At 35.1% G+C, this 21,253-nt stretch overlaps 4 protein-coding genes and 1 pseudogene across 7 annotated transcripts; 1 reads left to right on the top strand and 4 right to left on the bottom strand.

Moving 5' to 3' along the window:
- Nucleotides 1–127: 127 nt before the first annotated feature.
- LOC107634144 (short-chain dehydrogenase TIC 32 B, chloroplastic-like) lies at nucleotides 128–8,374 on the bottom strand (annotated as a pseudogene).
- LOC107629399 (cell division cycle protein 48 homolog) lies at nucleotides 343–4,944 on the top strand. 3 transcript variants are annotated; one of them, XM_016332183.3, is made up of 9 exons: nucleotides 388–513; nucleotides 831–867; nucleotides 951–1,179; nucleotides 1,349–2,115; nucleotides 2,289–2,510; nucleotides 2,799–2,870; nucleotides 2,985–3,266; nucleotides 3,627–3,983; nucleotides 4,403–4,944. In XM_016332183.3, exons 1-9 carry the CDS (start codon nucleotides 482–484, stop codon nucleotides 4,706–4,708), a joined length of 2,304 nt encoding a protein of 767 aa, XP_016187669.1. In that variant the 5' UTR covers nucleotides 388–481; the 3' UTR covers nucleotides 4,709–4,944. The 3 variants fall into 3 exon arrangements, with proteins under 3 accessions (XP_016187670.1, XP_088365674.1, XP_016187669.1); XM_088509548.1 differs by lacking the exon at nucleotides 831–867 and having other exon boundaries at nucleotides 362–513; XM_016332184.3 differs by lacking the exons at nucleotides 831–867; nucleotides 951–1,179 and having other exon boundaries at nucleotides 343–513.
- Nucleotides 8,375–8,636: 262 nt separating the features above from the next.
- On the bottom strand, nucleotides 8,637–11,006 carry LOC107629400 (putative amidase At4g34880). Its single transcript, XM_016332185.3, has 5 exons — nucleotides 10,159–11,006; nucleotides 9,703–9,914; nucleotides 9,388–9,624; nucleotides 9,112–9,304; nucleotides 8,637–9,019 (listed from the first exon to the last, which is right to left on the bottom strand). The coding sequence occupies exons 1-5, from the start codon at nucleotides 10,711–10,713 to the stop codon at nucleotides 8,654–8,656; spliced, it is 1,563 nt and encodes a 520-aa protein (XP_016187671.1). The 5' UTR covers nucleotides 10,714–11,006; the 3' UTR covers nucleotides 8,637–8,653.
- Nucleotides 11,007–12,336: 1,330 nt separating this feature from the next.
- On the bottom strand, nucleotides 12,337–14,652 carry LOC107629402 (putative amidase At4g34880). The gene is made up of 5 exons (XM_016332186.3): nucleotides 14,066–14,652; nucleotides 13,647–13,858; nucleotides 13,116–13,352; nucleotides 12,845–13,037; nucleotides 12,337–12,764 (listed from the first exon to the last, which is right to left on the bottom strand). The coding sequence occupies exons 1-5, from the start codon at nucleotides 14,540–14,542 to the stop codon at nucleotides 12,411–12,413; spliced, it is 1,473 nt and encodes a 490-aa protein (XP_016187672.1). The 5' UTR covers nucleotides 14,543–14,652; the 3' UTR covers nucleotides 12,337–12,410.
- Nucleotides 14,653–14,736: 84 nt separating this feature from the next.
- On the bottom strand, nucleotides 14,737–21,051 carry LOC107629403 (kinesin-like protein KIN-12A). 2 transcript variants are annotated; one of them, XM_016332187.3, is made up of 16 exons: nucleotides 20,545–21,051; nucleotides 20,283–20,423; nucleotides 20,098–20,181; nucleotides 19,871–19,996; nucleotides 19,725–19,784; nucleotides 19,579–19,632; nucleotides 19,401–19,493; nucleotides 18,940–19,035; nucleotides 18,578–18,723; nucleotides 17,771–17,920; nucleotides 17,555–17,684; nucleotides 16,621–17,463; nucleotides 16,438–16,536; nucleotides 16,201–16,353; nucleotides 15,271–16,110; nucleotides 14,737–15,138 (listed from the first exon to the last, which is right to left on the bottom strand). In XM_016332187.3, exons 1-16 carry the CDS (start codon nucleotides 20,836–20,838, stop codon nucleotides 14,881–14,883), a joined length of 3,567 nt encoding a protein of 1,188 aa, XP_016187673.1. In that variant the 5' UTR covers nucleotides 20,839–21,051; the 3' UTR covers nucleotides 14,737–14,880. The 2 variants fall into 2 exon arrangements, with proteins under 2 accessions (XP_016187673.1, XP_088365596.1); XM_088509470.1 differs by having other exon boundaries at nucleotides 15,271–16,353; nucleotides 20,545–20,952.
- Nucleotides 21,052–21,253: the final 202 nt, after the last annotated feature.

The following is a 21,253-nucleotide window of genomic DNA, read 5'->3' as shown; positions in this document are numbered from 1 at the left end:
TTATTCACTAACTAAGATCACTACATATATACTATAGTCTAACTTAATTAATATAGTATTATCTAATATGTCATATTAATAAAATTTGATATTAATAATAAAAATAATAAAAAATAATATAATTAATTTAAAATTTTTTAAAAATGAATGTAATTAGACTAATCGAAGAACGATTGATTTTTTTTAGTTGAAGATAAAGAAATTCAAATTTACGATTTTAAATATAAAAAAGTTATCCCATTTGAGTTATAATTTATTAGCAAAGAGAATTGATTTTTTTGAAAGAAATTTGACCATTTACTGGTAATATAACATTCCTCTGTCAACTTTACTTAAATAATTGTTTATCAAAGTCTCTGATAAGAAGATTATGTATTAACTATTAACACGCAGCACAAAAATATGCATATAGCTAAGCTGCTAAACAGTGTAAGCTTGGAGTATGATTTTGAAATGCCAAGAATAATCTCTCATAAACCTCATGGCTAAGGGTCAATCCTCATCTTCTGATCAGTGAGTTTATCTCTCTCTCTTTCTATACTACTGTTATTATTAATTCAATGTGATAATCAGGTTTAGTTATGTTTCTATTGCTAGCTTTATTTTATAGAATAGCAAAATGAACTTCTGATAGCAATAATTCTTTGATCTAGCTCTGAAATATTATGGCGTTGATAATAGGATACTAGAAATTAAGATAATAAAGAGGAAAATTGACATGCATAATATATAGATGTTAAAGTTATGATTTGAAGTGAGGAACTTGAACTTGTAAATCAATCAATGATGATAATTCTGTTGTTACTTTGCATCCTGATACCATGGAAAAGCTCAATTTTTTTCCGAGGGGATACTGTTCTGGTTAAGGTACGTAGGAACCTAGCATTTTTAGGTTATGGTAATGGAAGGAAGTTAGACGCTAAGAATGTGTTTTGATGAAATATATTTAGGGGAAGAAGAGAAAGGACACTGTTTGCATTGTTCTTGCTGATGATCAGTGCGAAGAGCCGAGAATTCGGATGAACAAAGTTGTAAGGTCTAATCTTAGGGTTAGGCTTGGAGATGTTGTCTCTGTTCATCAATGTTCTGATGTCAAGTATGGGAAGCGAGTTCACATCCTTCCCATTGATGATACTATCGAGGGTGTCACTGGCAACTTGTTTGATGCATATCTCAAGCGTAAGTCCAATGCTTGAAACCGTCGATTTTATGAAATTGGGGGAACTTAGAAACATGTGTCTTAGGGTTTGTACTACAAGATAGGTTAGATTTGTGTGGATGCAAAACTTTTTTCACTTATAATGAATTTCGAATGAATTGACTTATATTGTGTTTCTGTACTCTGTAGCATATTTTATGGAGTCGTACCGACCTGTGAGGAAAGGGGACTTGTTTCTTGTTAGAGGCGGAATGCGAAGTGTTGAATTCAAGGTGATAGAAACTGATCCTGGTGAATATTGTGTCGTGGCACCGGATACTGAAATCTTCTGCGAGGGAGAGCCGATTAAACGCGAGGATGAAGAGAGACTAAATGAAGTTGGCTATGATGATGTTGGGGGTGTTAGGAAGCAAATGGCTCAAATTCGTGAGCTCGTAGAACTTCCACTCAGGCATCCGCAACTCTTCAAATCGATCGGTGTTAAGCCCCCGAAAGGAATCTTGCTTTATGGACCGCCAGGTTCCGGGAAGACTCTGATTGCAAAAGCAGTTGCTAATGAGACAGGTGCGTTCTTCTTTTTGATCAATGGACCGGAAATCATGTCGAAGCTGGCTGGTGAAAGTGAAAGCAATCTGAGGAAGGCATTTGAAGAAGCCGAAAAGAATTCCCCTTCTATCATTTTTATTGATGAATTGGATTCAATTGCTCCAAAAAGAGAAAAGACACATGGTGAGGTAGAGAGGCGTATAGTATCGCAACTTTTGACTCTAATGGATGGCCTCAAGACCCGTTCGCATGTTATCGTGATCGGAGCAACAAATAGGCCCAACAGTATTGATCCTGCTTTGAGAAGGTTTGGAATGTTTGATCGCGAAATTGATATCGGTGTACCAGATGAAGTTGGAAGGTTGGAGGTTCTTAGAATTCATACTAAAAACATGAAGCTTTCTGATAATGTGAGATTCACAACCAATAATTCTTTATTTTCCCATATGACTTTCAAACATTACAATTAAAAATTAGTGGTTGTGTTTATTTCTAGATCATGCATTAAATATGATCCAGAGCATGCAAGAATTTCTCTGGTATATGTTATGCTTCACAATTCTAAATTATTTTGTTTTTTCAGGTTGATCTTGAAAGAGTTGCAAGGGACACTCATGGTTATGTAGGAGCAGATCTTGCTGCTCTATGCACAGAGGCTGCGCTGCAGTGTATAAGAGAGAAGATGGATGTGATTGACTTGGAAGATGAATCAATAGATGCTGAGATTCTGAATTCCATGGCTGTTACCAATGAGCACTTCCAAACTGCTTTGACTTCTTCGAACCCGTCTGCGTTGCGTGAAACAGTGAGTTCCCCCCGCTGAATTCTTAACAGGAATGATTCTAACTTCTAAGCATGATTTATCTTTCTTGGTTGCATAAACTTTGGAAAAGGAAGAACACTACTCTTGCAAATATATACTTCAATACATTTAGCATATTAAGGTTTTATTCCTTGCAATTCCTTGTATTGAGGAAGTTCTGTGATTATTTCAGTTGCAAATTTGAATGAAAATGTTGTGTTATTATTATGTTAACCTTTAATGTGGCAATTATTTACATGAACCATGACATGAATTGTTGTTATGTGGTAGGTTGTGGAGGTTCCAAATGTTTCCTGGGATGACATTGGAGGTCTAGAGAATGTTAAAAGGGAGCTTCAAGAGGTGCAAAAACTTGAAAGTTGAAACTTGATTCATATTCTAAATCTTAAATGTGTTGTATATTAGGTATTTTTTCAACAATTTATTGATATAAGAGATTTCTTTTGCTGCTTGTAGACGGTTCAATACCCGGTGGAACATCCTGAGAAGTTTGAGAAATTCGGCATGTCGCCTTCCAAAGGTGTTCTTTTCTATGGCCCTCCGGGCTGCGGCAAAACCCTGCTTGCAAAAGCTATTGCAAATGAATGCCAGGCTAACTTCATAAGTGTCAAGGGACCTGAGTTGCTTACTATGTGGTTTGGTGAAAGTGAGGCAAATGTTCGCGAGATATTCGACAAGGCCCGGCAGTCTGCACCATGTGTGCTTTTCTTTGATGAACTCGACTCTATTGCAACCCAGGTTCTAAAGATTCTACACATCAATTGATAAATCAAATTGAGGGTAAACCCACAGTCTCACACCTGACCAAAAACACCAGAGGATTACATTGTCCCGTGTGATTCAAGAATGACAAATTCGTCCCTTTCCATTCAAAAGATTGTGATGTATGAGTCCTCTAGTACATGTATGGACAAGGATTAATATGTCGTTTTTTAATGGTAGGAACAAACTTGTCTACTAAGGAAAGGAACGAATTGGTTACTTTCGAATACTGAGGGATTACCGGTTTTGGTGGAACGAGATTGGGAATATACTCTTAAACTAAACACAAATTGCCACTAATTATTTTTCTAAGGCTTTGACATTTCGGATCTGCAGCGAGGAGGTTCAAGAGGGGATTCCGGCGGTGCTGATAGAGTGTTGAACCAACTACTAACAGAGATGGATGGAATGTCTGTTAAGAAAACAGTGTTCATCATTGGAGCAACAAACAGACCTGACATTATAGACCCTGCATTGCTTCGACCAAGACGTCTTGACCAATTGATATACATTCCTTTACCGGATGAGAGTTCACGTCTCCAGATCTTCAAGGCGTGCTTGAGGAAGTCACCAATCTCGAAGGACGTCGATCTTTCGGCTCTTGCTCGTTATACACATGGATTTAGTGGTGCAGACATTACTGAGATTTGTCAAAGAGCTTGCAAGTATGCCATTAGAGAAGATATTGAGAAGGTATGACTAATTTAGCTGCTTTTTTTAAATACTAAGTTCTAAGCTCTTGATCTTAGATATGTCAATAAGTTTTCTGAAGTCCAAGTCATATATCTAGTGAAACAAATCTTTTAAATGATGGGGACGTCTTTTATGTGAAGTTGATAGTTGAAAATCGTTAGATGATTTGACTTGTTTGATTAAATTATCATCTAATTGTTCTCAATGATCTGTTTCACACGAGGACAACTGTATATGAGTTTCCACCCTTTTAAATATTATGGAATAATTATGAATATGCGATGTACTATGTTGCGAGCGAAGAGATCTTTTGCAGGTGAAAAAAAAAAGTGGCAGTTATCTCTTCTTTATTACTCTTTAGCCCTTGGTAGAAGCTCCAAAGATTGATCATTTATTTGAATGGTTGATGAAATCAATAGGACATTGAGATGGAGAGAAGAAAAATAGAGAGCCCTGAAGCCATGGAAGAAGATAATGAAGACACTGATGTAGTGGCTGAGATAAAACCATCACACTTTGAGGAGTCCATGAAGTTTGCTCGGAGGAGTGTCAGCGACGCCGACATCAGAAAATACCAACTGTTTGCTCAGACATTGCAACAGTCTCGCGGGTTCGGATTGGAGTTCCGGTTCGCAGATCGGACTACTGATACCACTTCTGCTGCTGGTGCCTCTGACCCTTTCTCATCTGCTACAGCTGAAGGAGATGATGATCTATATGGTTAAATGCTATATATACTATTTCATATAGTTTTTGGTTTTGTTGAGAGGGCCAACTTTTCTGTTTAATGTTGAAGGAGATAGAGCTAAGATTAATAACATAGTCAAATACCAAATGATATATCTATGTATGTATGTATATATATAATCTTGAATACATGAACAAATAGGTGACTTGTATGATCTTATCACATTATTAGAGAATAAGAATAGATCCTCAGTATTGAATTTTTTATGGAGAATGGGGAATGAGTATCATAGAGACATAAGCATATAATGGGATTTTATATTTACTATAATTTCTCCTCCCACATAGGATAAATTGATGTTCAGTGTATTGAAGATCAAGTTCATGTTCATGTTCGGTAGAGTCCAAAGCAGTATTCAGTTTCATATACTTTATATGTAATGGAGAATTGGATATTCTAGCTTTGTATATATTCTTTTTTTTTCTTCTATGCCCTTAATTCGACAGAAAAAAGAATTATTTTTATTTTTTTTGTACATCTGAGCTCTATTTAAAGATTTGTTATTAACTATTAGGTTGGTTCATCTTATACGGGGCAAAAATCGAATTATCGATATTTACGTGACCTGATTACTCAATCATCATAAATTGGTTATATATTCTCTCTTATTTGATAACATACAATAAATTAAAGTAGAGCTACATGGAAAATGGCTTAATCAAATTAAAGCCCTTTCTGGTAATTTTTTTGGACCTTCTTTATTTATTTAACACAAGTGAATAATAGTCTAATATACATGGAATACATTACTATGTGCAGGAATAATAATTAATTAATGTGTAATAATAATAATTCAAAAATAATTATGTAACAAGGCATGGGTTTGGTTCCATAGTTTTTGAGCTTCTAATTCATCATTTGCAAGTCTTGAGCACTTTCTCTCATTGCAATCTACAAAGTATTTTCCACTTATACCTTCTGTTTTTTTGGCTCAGAGCAACATAACAAGTAGTTGATGCACCCTGCCCATAAAACCATTCAAAATAAGTAAAAATAAAGGTAAAAACTCAGGTGCAGTCGACTTCACGTGAAGTTGATAGCTAAGAGCCGTTAGATAAAAATTTAGTCAAATCAGTTAAATTATCTAACGGCTCTCAGCTATCAACTTCACGTGAAGTCGACTGTACCTGAGTTTCCACCTAAAATAAAATAAAAAAATTATATTAGGAAATAATGCTCTATATATTCTTATGATGACATTGAATGCATTTATATTTTTACTTAATATTTTCTCAAAAATAGTTATATTGTTTATTGTGCTTGCTATTTCATGGAAGATGAAAATAAAAAAATAAACATCACGTTTATTATTTAAACATAAGAATTGTTAAGAACAAGATGTTTTGCTTATTACAAATACAAACCTGTGATGTCGATTTAAGTAACTTTGATGCAATGAAAAATATTGAATCTGCATATGAAAGTTGAACATACTCTTAATTAGTAATTATTTCAGCCTTTAACTAATAAAAGAAAGTTAATTAATTATTAACCTAATGAGACTTTGGATTCACCCGTTAATAAGCCTTGATGACCTCTAATAATTCCTGTCTTAACAACCTGGATGCACTGCATTAATAGTTACTCTTGCATTCCTTGCCTGAAAGTATATTACAATTTCCGTTAAATTTTTATCGTTAAAAAAGGTAGATATATATAAAAAATTAACTACTAAATTAGTTATTATTTCTTTATGTATAAAACTATAAATATATATGTTATTTTATACACTTTTAATTTGTATTTTATAGCCAATGAGTAATAGCTCAAATGTCATAGTCTCCCCATACTGAATTAAGAGGTTACGGGTTCGAGTCTCCTATCTTTGGTAAAAAATAAAAAATTTATATTTTATATTTTAACATATATTTTATATGACGGATTAATTTAATAGTTGATTTTTGATACATACGTAGTATAGTTAATTATTATATTATAGGTTTAATTACTCTATTGGTTTCTATAATTTCATCAAATTTTTAATTAGATCATTATACTTTTTTTTTCAATTAGGTCCCTATATTACTTTTAATTTTATAATTAGGTCATTTTCATGTCAAAAAAACGTTAAAATTAACCGAATTTTTTTCTAAAGAAATATGTGATTAAATATCTAGTTAGATTCTTAATTGTGGATACTTTCAATTTACGAAGAAATATTCAGTTAATTCTAATATTTTTTATACTAAAAATGACTTAATTACAAAATTAAAAACAGTATAAAAACCTAATTAAAAAAAATATAAAGACCTAATTAAAAATTTAGTCTAATTATAGTAACCAACGTAATAATTATATTATATACATATATAAGATTAGAGCATTATTTTATATAATAAAGTTTTGGGCTATCTAAATAATTAACCTTGAGTTGCCTAGCTATTTCCTTTGCATGTAGAATATTGGCCAATTTTGACCGAGCATATGCCCTTGTGCCATTATAGCTGCAATTGTATAACCAAAAAAAATTAAAAAAAAAATGATAAGTATAAAAATTAAACTTAATTAAATTTTTATTTTATTATAGTTTTTGGAGAGAATTAATTTAATTAATAATTAAGTAAGTGGTTTCTGTATGTACTTTGTTCCTTTGATTATGTCATTGAAATGAAAGGCATCTCTATTCTTCACCCAGCTATGGATCACAGAAGAAACGTTTATGATTCTTCCTTCAATGCCACTCTTCTCTGCTGTTTCTATCATTTTCTCTAATAGAATTTCGGTCAACAAAAAATGTCCTGAAAATTAAACAAAATAGATCTTCAATTTTAGTAACATAATTAAATATAATTAATTACTATTAAAAATATGAAAAATACCTATATTTATTATTTAATACATTATTAAAGCCAATTCAGAACTATTAAATTAAAGCTACATATGATGAAAAATATTACCAGACAAATGTTTACATAGATTTAAGAGTGATTTTTGAAAAAGGGAACGGGTTAACTAAATAAATAAATAAAGGTGCCTATGTAATTTGTGGCAAATGTCATTTCAATCTTCTCTTGAGAGAATTCAAGATTTTGAGAGAATACTCCAGCATTATTTCTGCTAAATTAATTCATTATAACAATGATTGTTTCATTTCCATTTTCTTTCAAAGTGAATATATATATATATATTAAATTAAAAAATAAAATAACAAATAAATTTTTAATAATTTATATTTCGAACAGATTAGTTACTAAAGAAAAAAATAATCAAAAAAGTTCTTCAAAATAACAAATCTATATAAATTAGTTTAAATTAAAAGTTTTTATCCTAATTATAGAGGCTAATTTTAAGATAATATGTCCATATCTATTATTATAAAGGATTTTATTGGTATTTTTAAAAAAAAATTAATCTGTCGGAATAATAAATTCTCAGAGATTTATTTGTCATTTTACTCTAAATTAAATTAAAGACTTACATGAGAATATTAAGGGGAAGGTCCAAAGCTATAAAGTGGGAGCAAAATGAGTGTATAGAAGCAAAGGAGCTAAGATTAATTTCCAAAATCACAACCTTAGCATTTGGAATCTCTAAGTTCTTGCTTCAATTAGATTTTGATTTAATCTAATTTCATAAATTTATTATGTTAATAGTCAATTAAAACTCATAAGAGAGTGTTATGATGTCACTTAACATGCCACATTAGTAAATTTTGACACCTATCAATAAAAAAAAAATGACAAAAAAACTAACATGACTAATTTAAAATCTTTAAAAGATGAATTTGATTAAAAAAAATTTTCGAAAACTAATTTAAAGAACAAGTAATCTTCTAAGGACTAATTTAATTTTTTTCTTCTTTTATGATAACCTTTTCTTCTTTTATTTATGCTACTCTACTTATTTTGGGTTAGGCATATGCAAATCATTACTATACATTGAGAATCTAAATATTTAACAAGTCATAGAGTCAAACAAGACATTAAAATTTTAATTTGTGAATTGGAGGAGGAGGCTTCCTAAGCTTGGTTGCTTGTTCAAAGGAATAAGCAATTTCAATGAGCTTAGGCTCTGATCCTTTCAACCCTCCAAAACATATTCCAAATGGTGCACCCTTTTCATATCCTGCTGGAACCATTACTCCTGGGTAACCTCCAATAGCAAGTATGCTACTAAAGCTTGAAAATGGTGCCACCACGGCATCTAGTTTATTTCTTTTCATTAGTTTCTCAAACCCATTCTTGGATAATCTTGTCATATTTAATAATGCTCCATTTAGTTGTTTCCCAATTCCACTTGTCTTCTGAGCTTCCAGCATGAGATCTTGGCCATACTCATCAATCTTCTCCTGCCATTTCCATACCATTGTTTGTTAAGTTGGTATTCATTGTTCCCACTGTGCAAAATACAAAGGAAAAAAGGACTTCTCAAATTACTCACCAGTTTTGAGTGTTTCTTGTTGAAAGCTATCACATTGGCCAAGCTTCTTACCGGTGAAGCAACCAAGTCTTTGAGGTATGCATTCAAGGCTAGTTTGAATTCAATATCCAGTGCAATGGATTCACTTTGGTCGTAACTGAGTTCATTTATGTTATCCATATTCAAATTATCAACTAAAACTGCACCTCTTTGCCTGAGTTTCAATGAATTATATTAGAAATACTAACATTCATTAGAAGCAATAGTTGGGACAAATATAAATAGCAATTTGATTACCTTAAGGTGCTCATGTGAAGCTGAAAAGTTTCTTGCAGAAAAGCATCATCCCCAGAATTAAAGAATACTCTCACCACTCCTAGTCTCTTTCCTCTTAGTCCATCTTTCCTTAGAAATTGAGCATAACCACCTTTGGGGACAAATTTTGATGCTTCAATTGTTGCCTTATCATTAATATCGATGCCTGCAATGGTTTCAAGAACATAGGCAGCATCTGATACAGTCCTACAAATTGGCCTGCACCAGCCCACAAAATTTTGCACATTAATTCTTTTATCCAAGAGAAAATGGAGAGGAGCACTGTGATGTACTTACCCAACTGTGTCTTGTCTTGGGCTAATTGGGACAACTCCAGCTCTACTAGTGAGACCAACTGTTGGCTTGATCCCCACCACTGAGTTATAACTTGAAGGGCATAAAATGGAGCCATCAGTCTCAGTACCAATGGACACTGTCACCATATTTGTTGCCACCGATATTGCTGATCCGCTACTTGATCCACAGGGATCATCCCCTGTGTATGGATTCTGCAATTCACAAATGCCATTAAAAATATACTCACTAAGCTAAGTTCACTAGCCTTTCAGTTGGATGATAACTTGCAATCACAGAAAATAGCATATTCTTATGTTTTCATAATACACCAAAATAATAAGCAATCAATCTTTGGTCTATGCATTCCCATGTTTATACTACATAGTTTGGGGCTACATGTACATGAAAATTAAGTCACTAGCATATTATGATGCAGAAAAATGTAACATAAATCACCTTTCCTTGCCCACCTCTTGCACTCCAACCACTAGGTGCATTACTTGACCTGTAATGTGACCACTCACTGAGACTGGCTTTTCCTAATATGACAGCCCCGGCTTTCCTTAACCTAGTAACTACACCAGCATCTCTAGGCACCACAGACCCCAGAAGTGCATAAGACCCTGCAGTAGTGTTCAGTTTATCCTTAGTTGCAATGTTATCCTTAACCAAAATGGGTATTCCATGCAAAGCAGAAAAAGGGCCTTGTGGCTTAGTCTTTCTCTCTTGGTCAGCATTGTCAGCTTGGGTTAGTGCATCTGGATTCACCTCCAATACCCCTCTGAGAACCGGATTCAGGCTTTGGATTCGTTTGAGGTAGAACTCAACCAGTTTCCTAGAGCTTAACTGGTTTCTTTGGAAAGCAAGTTGGAGATCATGCACGGTTGCTTCCTCAATTGAGAACTGCTCCTTGCTAAAGGTAGCTACTGGTAGCACAGAAGACAGTGTTACCAAAAGGATAAGAAAAATGAATTGCAAGAAAGAGGATGCATACACTGATGTGGAAGCCATTAAGACAAGAAAATATCTTCAGGTGACTGCACTATTGTATCAGTATGCTTGGGATGAGTTGCATTATAACTGTGGAAGAGTGGAGGACAAAGAGCAATTAAAAGGTGGGTCACAGGCTGCGATGTTGAATCCAAAAACTAATAGTCTTCCAGATCATCTACACTTTCATCGCATACATTCTTTTGCCGACAGTATGTGCAACATGTGTTGGTCCCACATATGAAGTGGATATTATATATAAAGTCGCTATTAACATTCTGTGCTAACACCGGTACTAGAAACTAGAAAGACTCAGTCCACATAAACCTTATTATTTTAATGAACTTAGTACTTGTTTTCAGTGTCATTAAAAAAGATTTTTTTTATAATATATTTAACAAATTTTTAATAATAAAAATAAAAATACTATTTTTTAAAAAAAAACTATCATATACATCTTTTTTTTAAAAATATTTTTAAATAATAAATAAACAAAAAAAATACTTTTATCTTATTTTATTCAAATATAATTGATAGATGAAAAAATTTTTTTACATGAAATATCCAAATATAAAATTACTTTTAATTTTACAAAAGATCTTTTCAAAAAATATCATTAAAATTTTTTTTTCGAGAATGGCGCCCAAACAAATCCTTATGTTTCGGATAAATCACTTAAATAATTGAATTGAAATCAAATTTACATGAATCTTCTGAAATGAGAAGAGTTACATACTTAGCCTATTTTAATGTAAATTGAATTCACTTACGTCAATTTAGCCATGTATATGTAAATCGAATTTAATACATTTGATTTAGGGATTTGATAGTAAATCGAATTAAAAAAACTCTATTTAGTGATGATGCTAGTAATTCAACCTTACTAGAATCGATTTACTAGGTATGAGAATGCACTAAAGTAAATCAAATGGAATGACTTCAATTTAAGCATGGAAATATTATAGGGTAAATTAACTCCACTTAATTTGATTTACCCTTAACCAACAACATTATTAAATCGAATTACCTCTGACCTCTGTATACAAATAAGATGTTGAATCCACATAAGAGTGACACTCAAAATGGCTACAGGAGATAACTTTCTAGTTTTTGTGCACTACAAAGGCACAATTAAAAAAAATACAATCAAAAATTAAGTTTACTGATAAAGATCCGTTGAACGTCTTTATCAGACCTTCTATAAGCTTGGTTGATGAATTCGAATTACTAAAAGTGAAAATCATGGCTACAATTCGAAATTATTGGTTTCGATTTACAATAGATAGAGCCAAAATAGTAGTAAATTGAACCCATTCCATTCGATTTATATCAATTCATAGTAGTTTGAATTTGATTAATTCGATTTACTACTAAAATGTCTAAATCGACCTAGCTTAATTCGATTACATAAAAATGTATCTCAGGATATGCACGTAACGTTATTCACTTTAGGGGATCCATGTAATTTTGTGATCCAATTCAATTATTCAAGTGATTTGCAATTATGTTTCACTATATATATGATCATCATCCATTCAGCTTTCAGCCTTTAATTCTTTAATTACTTTCGAAGTGCTTTGTTTGGGTCTAAATGTAGTTGAAGTAAACCCCTGATTATCTTTTCAGTTATTGGATTATGTTACATGTCACAAACCATATCATTGTATTGATTTTATTAATGGTCACACAATACAGATCATTGTTTAATGTTAAACCTTTTACTTATGAATTGGAGGAGGCTTCCTAATCTTAGTTGATTGCTCAAAGGAATAAGCAATTTCAATAAGCTTTGGCTCTGATCCTTTCAGCCCTCCAAAGCATATTCCAAATGGCACACCCTCTTCATATCCTGCTGGAACAATTATTCCTGGGTAACCTCCAATAGCAAGTATTTTGCTAAATCTTGAAAAAGGTATCACCACAGCATCAAGTTTATTTGCTATCATTAATTTCTCAAATCCATCTTGGGATAATTTTTTTAGATTCAGTAATGCTTGATTGAGTGTTTCTCCAAAGCCATTTGTCTTCTCAGATTCCAACATGAGATCCTGATCATACTCATCAAGATTCTCCTGCCATTTCCACAAGATTGTTAAGTTGGTAAGATGGCAAAAAACAGAAAATAAAAAGGGTGACCTCCAAAAATGCTAACCTGTTCTGAGTGATTCTTGTTGTATTCTATCACATCGGCCAAGCTTCTCACCGGGGAAGCAACTAAGTCATTGAGGTATGCATTCAAGGCTAGTTTGAATTCAATCTCCAGAGCAATATCTTCACTTTGATCCATATTGATTTCGACGATGTTATCTATCTTCAAATTGTCAACCAAAAGGGCACCTCTTTGCCTGAGTTTTATGCAAGTACAAGAGACTTGTTACAGTTCAAGTAACTAAGGCTTTGAAGTAGATGATAGTTTCCAATACCTTAAGGTTTCTAGGTGTAGCTGAAAAGTTTTGTGCATAAAAGTACCATTTCCAAAATTGTAATATGATCTCACTACTCCTAGTCTCTTCCCGCTTAGTCCATCTTCCCTCAGAAATTGAGAATAGCCACCTTCTGGGACATACTTTGATGCTTCAATTGTTGCCTCATCGTTAGTGTCAATGCCTACAACGGTTTCAAGAACACAGGCAGCATCCGATACAGTCCTGCAAATTGGTCTGCTCTAGCCAACACAATGTTAGGGTAATGTCTCAAGACAGAAATATAAGGATACTGGTAGATACAAACCTATTTGGAGAAGACAACAAAGACAGAAACAAACAAAATCTATTAGGCTGGAAACAATTTGCATCCAGAAACTTGGGTCAGAGGGACATGAACAAAGATGAAAAGCCTCTACTTTTCCTATCCTACAACACTTGCCAAACACAAAGTTATAACTAGGGAATGAGAACCTGCAACAGGCTTTTGATATAAGAGAAATGGAGGCACTGTGACTGTGATATACTTACCCAACTGTGTCTTGTCTGGGGCTGATTGGGATAACCCCAGCTCTACTAGTGAGACCAACTGTTGGCTTGATCCCCACCACTGAGTTATAACCTGAAGGGCATAAAATGGAGCCATTAGTCTCAGTGCCAAGGGACACTGTCACCATATTCGCCGCTACTGATATTGCTGATCCGCTACTAGACCCACAGGGATCACCCTTGCTGTATGGATTCTACAACATACAGAACATGGCCATTCAGCCAATCTCACTAGTCATTAATTTCAGTTAGATAACTACTTGCAATCACATAAATTAGCACTTACAGCATCAAGTTCACTCCAATACAAACAAACTGTACAAAACCTACTGACACCAGAACATTTGATACACAATAAGAACATTAATAAATGATACAAGATTATGATAAGTTTAAATTACCTTTCCTTGTCCACCTCTGGCACACCAACCACTGGGTGCATTATTGGACCTGAAATTTGACCACTCGCTAAGGGTGGCTTTTCCTAATATGATAGCCCCAGCTTTCCTTAACCTGGTGACTACACCAGCATCTCTAGGCACCACAGACCCCAACAATGCATAAGACCCTGCGGTGGTGTTCAACTTATCCTTAGTTGCAATGTTATCCTTCAATAAAATGGGTATTCCATGCAAAGCAGAGAAAGACCCATGTGGCTTATCCTTTCTCTCTTGGTCAGCTATGTTAGCCTGGGCTACTGCATCGGGATTCACCTCCAGCACAGCTTTGAGGTCTGTGTTAAGTGTTTGGATTCGCTCTAAGTAGAACTCCACGAGTTCCTTAGAACTTAACTGGTTTCTTTGGAAAGCAAGTTGGAGATCACGCACAGTTGCCTCCTCAATTGAGAAGCCCTGCTCGGTAGAGGTAGTTGGTAGCATTTCCCCCCGGAGAATTTGCAATTGCAGCCTTCACGAAAGAAAAGTCAACGCTCTCCCGACAGGATTCTGACAGCCAGTGTTTGTTCTCTTGACTCATTCTAGTTTTATTGTCTTTATAGTATCTGACGTGTGTATATATATATATAATCCACTATTTTTTATATCATATTGAGTTTCACAACTAAATATCTTGTGGTGGATAACTAAGATTGTATATTAGGCTTTGGTGCAAGGTAGGGGGACATAGGGAGTTACACTCATTTGTACTGAGTAAAAATCATATTAACAATTAAATACAAACCTAGTAAAAGATTACAGTTATAAGCAAACTTATTAATCTATATGTTACATCTGTCATAACCAGAGAACCAAGATTGTTCTGCTAGTTTTGCAAGGTCGCTGTCCTCTTCATTACAGAATGGCTCAAATTGTTGAATTACACCATGATTACCAGTTGGTTCTCTTTCTTTCTTAGGCAAACGTGCTTCGGCAAGCAGTTCTTGGAGTGCGGTTATCTCCTTCTCATGTTTATTCTTCAATTTATCAACTTGTTTGTAGGCCTTTGCAGCTTCCTGCTCAGCATCCATAGCCCGCTTCTGGAAATTACCAGAGTTTGGTTCAAAAGAACAAAAAAAATTGTGACTCATATTGAAGTTCTATATTAAACGTCATCAATGCAATGCATATTTTGTTATTAAACATACATACATATTTGATTCTTTACTCACCTGTGCAGTAATGACACCTTCCTCTGCTTCTTTAAGCTGCACAAGCACTTCACTTGCAGCTTGAACTGCTTCACTGGTATCCTTCAATTGGGCTCGAAGGCCTCTATTTTCATCCCTTAAGATTTTCATTTCCTTTTCTTTTTCAGCTTTTAATGCTGTAATTTCAGCAGCTAGGGCATTTATGAACTTAGACTCTGGACCTCTTACCCCTGCTCTGGAAGCTGCTTTCTTGACATCGTCTATTCCATCCTGGATCTTTCTATGCCTTTCAAGCAATTCTACATGTTGCTCTTCCAGATCTGCATATTGCTCTAGAAGTCGTGCATGGCCTTCTATAGCTGTTTGCATTGCTTGATTCAGTTCCCTAACACACTTCCTCTCAGCATCTAGTTCCTGCTTCCTCTTTACAGCCAGTGACCTGTTAGCTTCAAGCTCAGCACTCAGTTCTTTGGTAAGTGAAATCCACTTTCTCTCGGCATCGGCCCATTGACTTCTTTCATGTTCAAGTTTTTCTTTGGCACTGTCCTTAGTAAATACTGGATTTTCACTTTCCCAGTCACCACCCTCTGTTGAATCTGGAATGGCAGTGAGATTTGCTGCCAAACTAGGTTCAGATGAATGAGTCAATTGCAATGGCAGATATTGCTTTCTTGCTGATGTGGCTGAGGAGTCTACATAAAATTGAAGCTGGTTTCTTAGACTTTGTATCTCCTCCATCAACACTTCCTTCTCCCCCAATTTGTAGAAATTCTGGTACTCTTCTATCTCATCTTGTACTCTTTTTAATTCTATCTTCATCTCCAAAACTTCTGGATGATGTTCATAATTCTCCTTTAAAAGCTGTCGAATGTTTAAAGTAGGGTAAGTCCTGAATATAAGCATCAAAACGTGCCACCATAAAACAGAAACCGTAAAAGAACATATTTCTACCTTGTGTTCATGCCTGAGGGAAATCAGCTCTTCATCCAAAAACTCCTCAGCGGGTAAAACACCATCAATAAGACTCTCAAGGCGAAGAATCTTTTCTTCCTTTGTCTGTGCAATTATGGCGTTGCATTCCCTCTCATGCTTGTATTGTTGCAACTACAAGTATAAATGAAAAAATTTCACAATAAGATGGCAAAACAATGGCTACAGATGGTCCTTAATAAACAAGCTGTAACCTACTAAATGATTGAGCTGCATTATCTCAGAAGTCTGCTTCGCACAAAACTCTTCCAGCGCCATTTCTCTCCTTATAGATCCAGCCAAAACCTTCTCTATTGCCTGTATCATCACAGTAAGAAATTATAATCAATAGAGTGAATTCAAGCTAATTGGGCAAAATTAAGCTGCAGCTCTTATACTCACTTTTAGAATTTTCTTCTTCTTCGGCTTATCTGCTGACTCAGGGCAACCAACAGGCACCAGCTGCATGTTTGAACCTTCATCTATCTCAGTGACATCATGCTGCACTATGCTTTTACAGTTATTGCAGTCAAACACAACAGAATCTTCTTCTCTAGCATTATTGTCGAGAAAAGTCTGCACTCCCACGTCAACTTTGTTAGCTTGACATATTAGCTTGGATCCCCTGTGTTTGAATGAGAGCTGCAACGATGACTGCCTCAAAGCTGAACTATGATGCTGGCTACCAATAACATCAAGACCAATGCTTGCAGCTAAATTTTCATTTTTAGTAAGGAAATTTGGAGCTTCCTGGCCAGAAAAGCCCGTACACAATTTCTGATCAACAATTTGTGTGTCTAACTCACTTTCACCTTGAAGAATATTATTAGAAGGAGACAGCCTTAACGAAGTCTTCAGACTTTTCCTGCTACTGGTAATTGTTGGTGAAACACTGGGAGTTGGGGATTTGAGGTTAGGGGGTGAATTGCATTGGGCTACACCAGGGTTAGATAGGGACTCACAATTCATTGAAGCCCTAGGATTAGGAGAATCAACAGATGCATTGGGGGCTGACAGGGCAGCAGAACCTCCATCAGTATTGTGGAGAGTTACCAAATGGTCATCAACTCCATGCTCAACAATCTCCATCACCTCATCACCATCATCATCAACATGACGTAGTGATTGTGGGCGGCTAAGGCTAGACTGCAATAAATTCAAACTTCTTTGGATCCAAGCTGTTGAATGGCCTCTACTTCCATCACTTGGACTGTAACCATTTGCTTTAATTTGATGCAGCTCATCCTTTTGATTTCTTACACTTATTAAATTGTTCAAAAAAATTTCATGTTCTGAGAAAAACAAAATGATTGAGTACAGTGGAAGAGATATATACCCTGAGTTGGCGTATCACTTTCCGTAAGTGGTTCACATCATCATGCATAACTTCATTAACAACTGCTTTATTCTTGATAGCTTTGGCACGTTGTGCAAATCTCAGAGTACTGAAAGTTTCATTCCTACAACTGAAATCCTGAGTCATGTCAAGATATAAAGATTTCATAAAGATCAAACACAAAAAGAATTCAAATCAGCAGTGGTTTACATCTACCTTTGTGCTGGGGAAATAGCACAAACCATTGTTAATTTTGCATTTCCTCCAAGGGAATCCTGCAATAAAAATGTCAACTTGGAATCTCTATATGGTATATGTCGCTGCTTTCCTGTCTGAGAAACTTCAGCTAGAATGTTTATCAAATTCCTGAAGTACAACTTAACATCAGTAACTATTTTGAATGTTGAGAAAAAAAAACTGTAATTGTGTAGTCAGGAAAGTACTAATAAGATGAATACTATGTATTTCCAGCAGAATCTACTCTAGTATATACAAGGAAATCCTTGATTCCTAATGGTTCCCACATCTTTGCTCTAACAATGCTAACATTGAAGGTAGTGAAAGGAAATTCTATTATGTCAACTATATGAGCCGCAATCATTAAGGTAGTAAATGGTAGATTGCAAACGCGAACAAGTGAAAGAGAACAAGTAGCAGTGATGCAAAATGTTGAGATGAGTGAAAAAATCAAGAAGAAAGGGTAGCACGGATTGTGAGAAGGTGAGCAAAAGGAATTGTGCAACTTGGCTTGTTATGGGAGGAGAAGAGCACAAAGTCTCCTGTGAGAAAAAGGAATCAAATGGAAGTCCAATTGCAAAAGTAGAATAGAAGATTTTACTCTAAATGGCTCTATTGGGGAAAAGCCTACGCATATGATATGGCTAAATTCACTTTGCCTTCTATGAAAATCTTTAATGTTGTGATGGCAAGAGGTATTTTCTATGAATACTTATTAAACCATTTGTGATTCTGCTTCAATTCCTGTATAAAGTCTATGTCAAACAAATACTTATTAAACCATACCCAAGCTGTGAAAGTGATCTATTAATATTGCCAGCTTCCTTCAAACGCTCTCCGGCAGCACCCGTTAATTTTTGTCGCTCAGACCCAGCTAAATCAACAAGGTTGATTCTACTTGTTTTAAATCTGCTTATACCATCTGCAGAGCTCTGCAAAGTGCAAATATGAATTTACTTTAATAGCTCATTTATCGACGGTTCTCTTCTAAAAGAGGAAAGCTTCCCATATTTCAACAAAAAGAAAAAATCAACATTACTATATTTCATTCCAAGTTTCTAATATGTGACATCTTTTCTTTGAAAAACTAATCTATCTTAGAATCTGAATCTTGTAGCTATGGACAAATAGAGGAAAGAGAGCATCACCTTACATCGAGACTCAACAACACAAGTAAAAACAGTGTGAGAGCGAGAACTCTCAGAATTTATACTAGTTGCACCTACTCTTCTGTTTGACAGTCCCTGCATGATGAAATGCAAATTCTCGAGGTTATGGGCTTTAGATAGGGAGGTAAAGAAAGGAAGCAAGGATAAAGACTCTGAAAACTACAAAATATATATAGCTGGTTGAAACTTCTGAGTAGAGTTTATTAAATAGAGTTTTTTTTTTATAAAGGCACTGAAGAAAATAATTTAATTTTCCATGAATTATGGAATAAATGAATGTTGTTTTCCATTCAGTTATTCATGCTTCAGAGCGTCAAAAGTTAACCTCATGAAGAATTTTAGTTTTAAAATCAAACATTATGATACTCAAAATGAGGTAACACAAGGTAAAAAGATTTATCTTCATTTCCTATGAATCCAAGAAGTATGGCAAAGTGCACCTTAATTAAAAGCTGAGTCACATCCTTCATAGAACAGGCAGGCTCTTCTGTAAGATTTTCAACATAGACGCCAGATTTGACATCTTCTCTGATCTGGACAAAAAAGACATGACCCATTCTAGTATAAACAATTCTAACATGAAGTAGTGGAACTAGAAATATAAGATATAAACTTTACCTGTAGGTTTCTTTGATTTGGATCTAATAGATCTGTTATTTGTTCATTGTATATCTGCAAAGCAAATTTGTGTGTCAAATTGACTACATCACAAGGTTTAGCAGGAAGGAAGATAGAAAAAATAATATCCAGTCATCCAATTCTACCTCAATAAAAGAACAGCGGCACTGATACTTGAGTTGCTGGTCAGAATGCTTAGTTTGCTCCTGTGAAGGAAACACAACAACAAACATCAGACAGAGTCATACATTCAACACAGGATTCTTAATAGCAAGCAAAACTTAAAGCTCACTTTGTCTATGCGGGCAAAAAGTCTCTCAAATACACGTGGCGTAAGGCCTCTCTGATCATTTGTTATATTGTCTTCTGACAAAGAATTGGGAGGTCCCCAGATTGTATACGTCTTTCCACTTCCCGTCTAAAAACACATGAAATTAACTTAATCACTAGTAATGATAATAATAACAATTTACAACATAAGGGGAAAAGAAAAATGTTATTGGGAGAATGGAAATGAACCTGCCCATATGCGAATACAGAACTATTGAATCCTGCCAAGCAATTCTCCACAAGAGGCGCCCCGACAAGCTCAAAAATGTCTAGCTGGAAAATGAAATGATAAATTGGAATTAAACAGCTGAGGATAACTTGTGATGACTAAACACACATATCATTAGTTCAATTCTATAAATGGAAGGTCATACCTGAGTAGCGTTAGTGTCAGCAACAGAATCAAATGTGAAATTCTGACCGTTGATGAACAATGAATCATTGGAAATCTTCTTAACCGCAGAAGAATCCACTTCCTCCTTGTCGTGGCGCAGAGGTCTCATCCTCACAACCACCTACAAAACGAAAAATAGGAAGTAAATTAAAAAAAAAAAAAAAGAAGATCTTCATTTCTCCAGCAACACTTCAGCCCCCCTACTTTCTATTCAATGTCGTTTGAGAGAGAAAACGTGATACCTTGACCCCAGAATCGAAATTGGCGGGGACTGAGTTGTCAGTAAGAGGGACATCAAGGGCGAGCTTGCGCTTGAGAGGGTTTGAAGAGGGAGGCCTCGGAGGCAAGAGGCTTTTGAATCGGGCATTGTGGTGTTCGGGAGGAGGATCATTCTCCTTGGTGGATCTGTTCCTGCGAGATGGCCTGGGTTTTTTGGCGGTTGAGGAAGGTGAAGGTGAAGGAGAAGGGAACTCTGCGGGAGTAGGAGTGTGTGTCTCCCGCAAGATTGCATTTCTTGGCAGCATGAAGTGCTTCATCGCTGCACTGTAATGGATTCTAGAGAGAGAAAGTAGAGAGAGAGAGTATAGGGTTAGGGTTTGGATTAGATTGGGGTAAGAAGACAACAGAGAAAGAAAGGAAAGAGAGGGAGACCGAGACGAACGCAACTAGCCGTTGGGATTTGAATGTTGGCTGGCACGTGTGAATTGCGTGACGATTGACGAGAGAGAGAGAGAGGCTAAAGAAGAAAGATTTTTTAGTTAATGAAATAGCCATATATCAATAAAGAAAATTAATATATGAGTAACCCAACCCGATACTTGTCCATTTTTACGAAGGATAAAGCGATTTTTGTCTAAAAAAAGGGAGACTTGAATCCTCAACCTTTTTATTTTTGGATAATTTTAGATTTATCTATCGGTAATTCATTATTAGTGTAACGCTAGGGGTGTC

The sequence above is a fragment of the Arachis ipaensis genome, chromosome B3 (genome assembly GCF_059453495.1).
Source record: "Arachis ipaensis isolate K30076 ecotype BB chromosome B3, ASM5945349v1, whole genome shotgun sequence".
Classification (NCBI taxonomy): Eukaryota; Viridiplantae; Streptophyta; class Magnoliopsida; order Fabales; family Fabaceae; genus Arachis; species Arachis ipaensis.
The sequence above is the reverse complement of the archived record's forward strand: the minus strand, read 5'-3'. Positions and strand labels throughout refer to the sequence as shown.

Coding starts and splice junctions, on each gene's coding strand:
- LOC107629400 (XM_016332185.3), bottom strand. CDS start 10,713: ATGGCTTCCACATCAGTGTATGCATCCTCTTTCTTGCAATTCATTTTT. Junction 9,915..10,158: donor CAAGAGGTGGGCAAGGAAAG/GTGATTTATGTT, acceptor TGTGAATTGCAG/AATCCATACACAGGGGATGA. Junction 9,020..9,111: donor ACAAGAAACACTCAAAACTG/GTGAGTAATTTG, acceptor TGGAAATGGCAG/GAGAAGATTGATGAGTATGG.
- LOC107629403 (XM_088509470.1), bottom strand. CDS start 20,838: ATGAAGCACTTCATGCTGCCAAGAAATGCAATCTTGCGGGAGACACAC. Junction 20,182..20,282: donor CTGACACTAACGCTACTCAG/GTATGACCTTCC, acceptor TTCATTTTCCAG/CTAGACATTTTTGAGCTTGT. Junction 19,633..19,724: donor GCCGCTGTTCTTTTATTGAG/GTAGAATTGGAT, acceptor TTTGCTTTGCAG/ATATACAATGAACAAATAAC.
- LOC107629402 (XM_016332186.3), bottom strand. CDS start 14,542: ATGCTACCAACTACCTCTACCGAGCAGGGCTTCTCAATTGAGGAGGCA. Junction 13,859..14,065: donor CCAGAGGTGGACAAGGAAAG/GTAATTTAAACT, acceptor TGTATGTTGTAG/AATCCATACAGCAAGGGTGA. Junction 13,038..13,115: donor CTACACCTAGAAACCTTAAG/GTATTGGAAACT, acceptor CATAAAACTCAG/GCAAAGAGGTGCCCTTTTGG.
- LOC107629399 (XM_016332183.3), top strand. CDS start 482: ATGGCTAAGGGTCAATCCTCATCTTCTGATCA. Junction 2,871..2,984: donor TTAAAAGGGAGCTTCAAGAG/GTGCAAAAACTT, acceptor TGCTGCTTGTAG/ACGGTTCAATACCCGGTGGA. Junction 3,267..3,626: donor TCGACTCTATTGCAACCCAG/GTTCTAAAGATT, acceptor TCGGATCTGCAG/CGAGGAGGTTCAAGAGGGGA.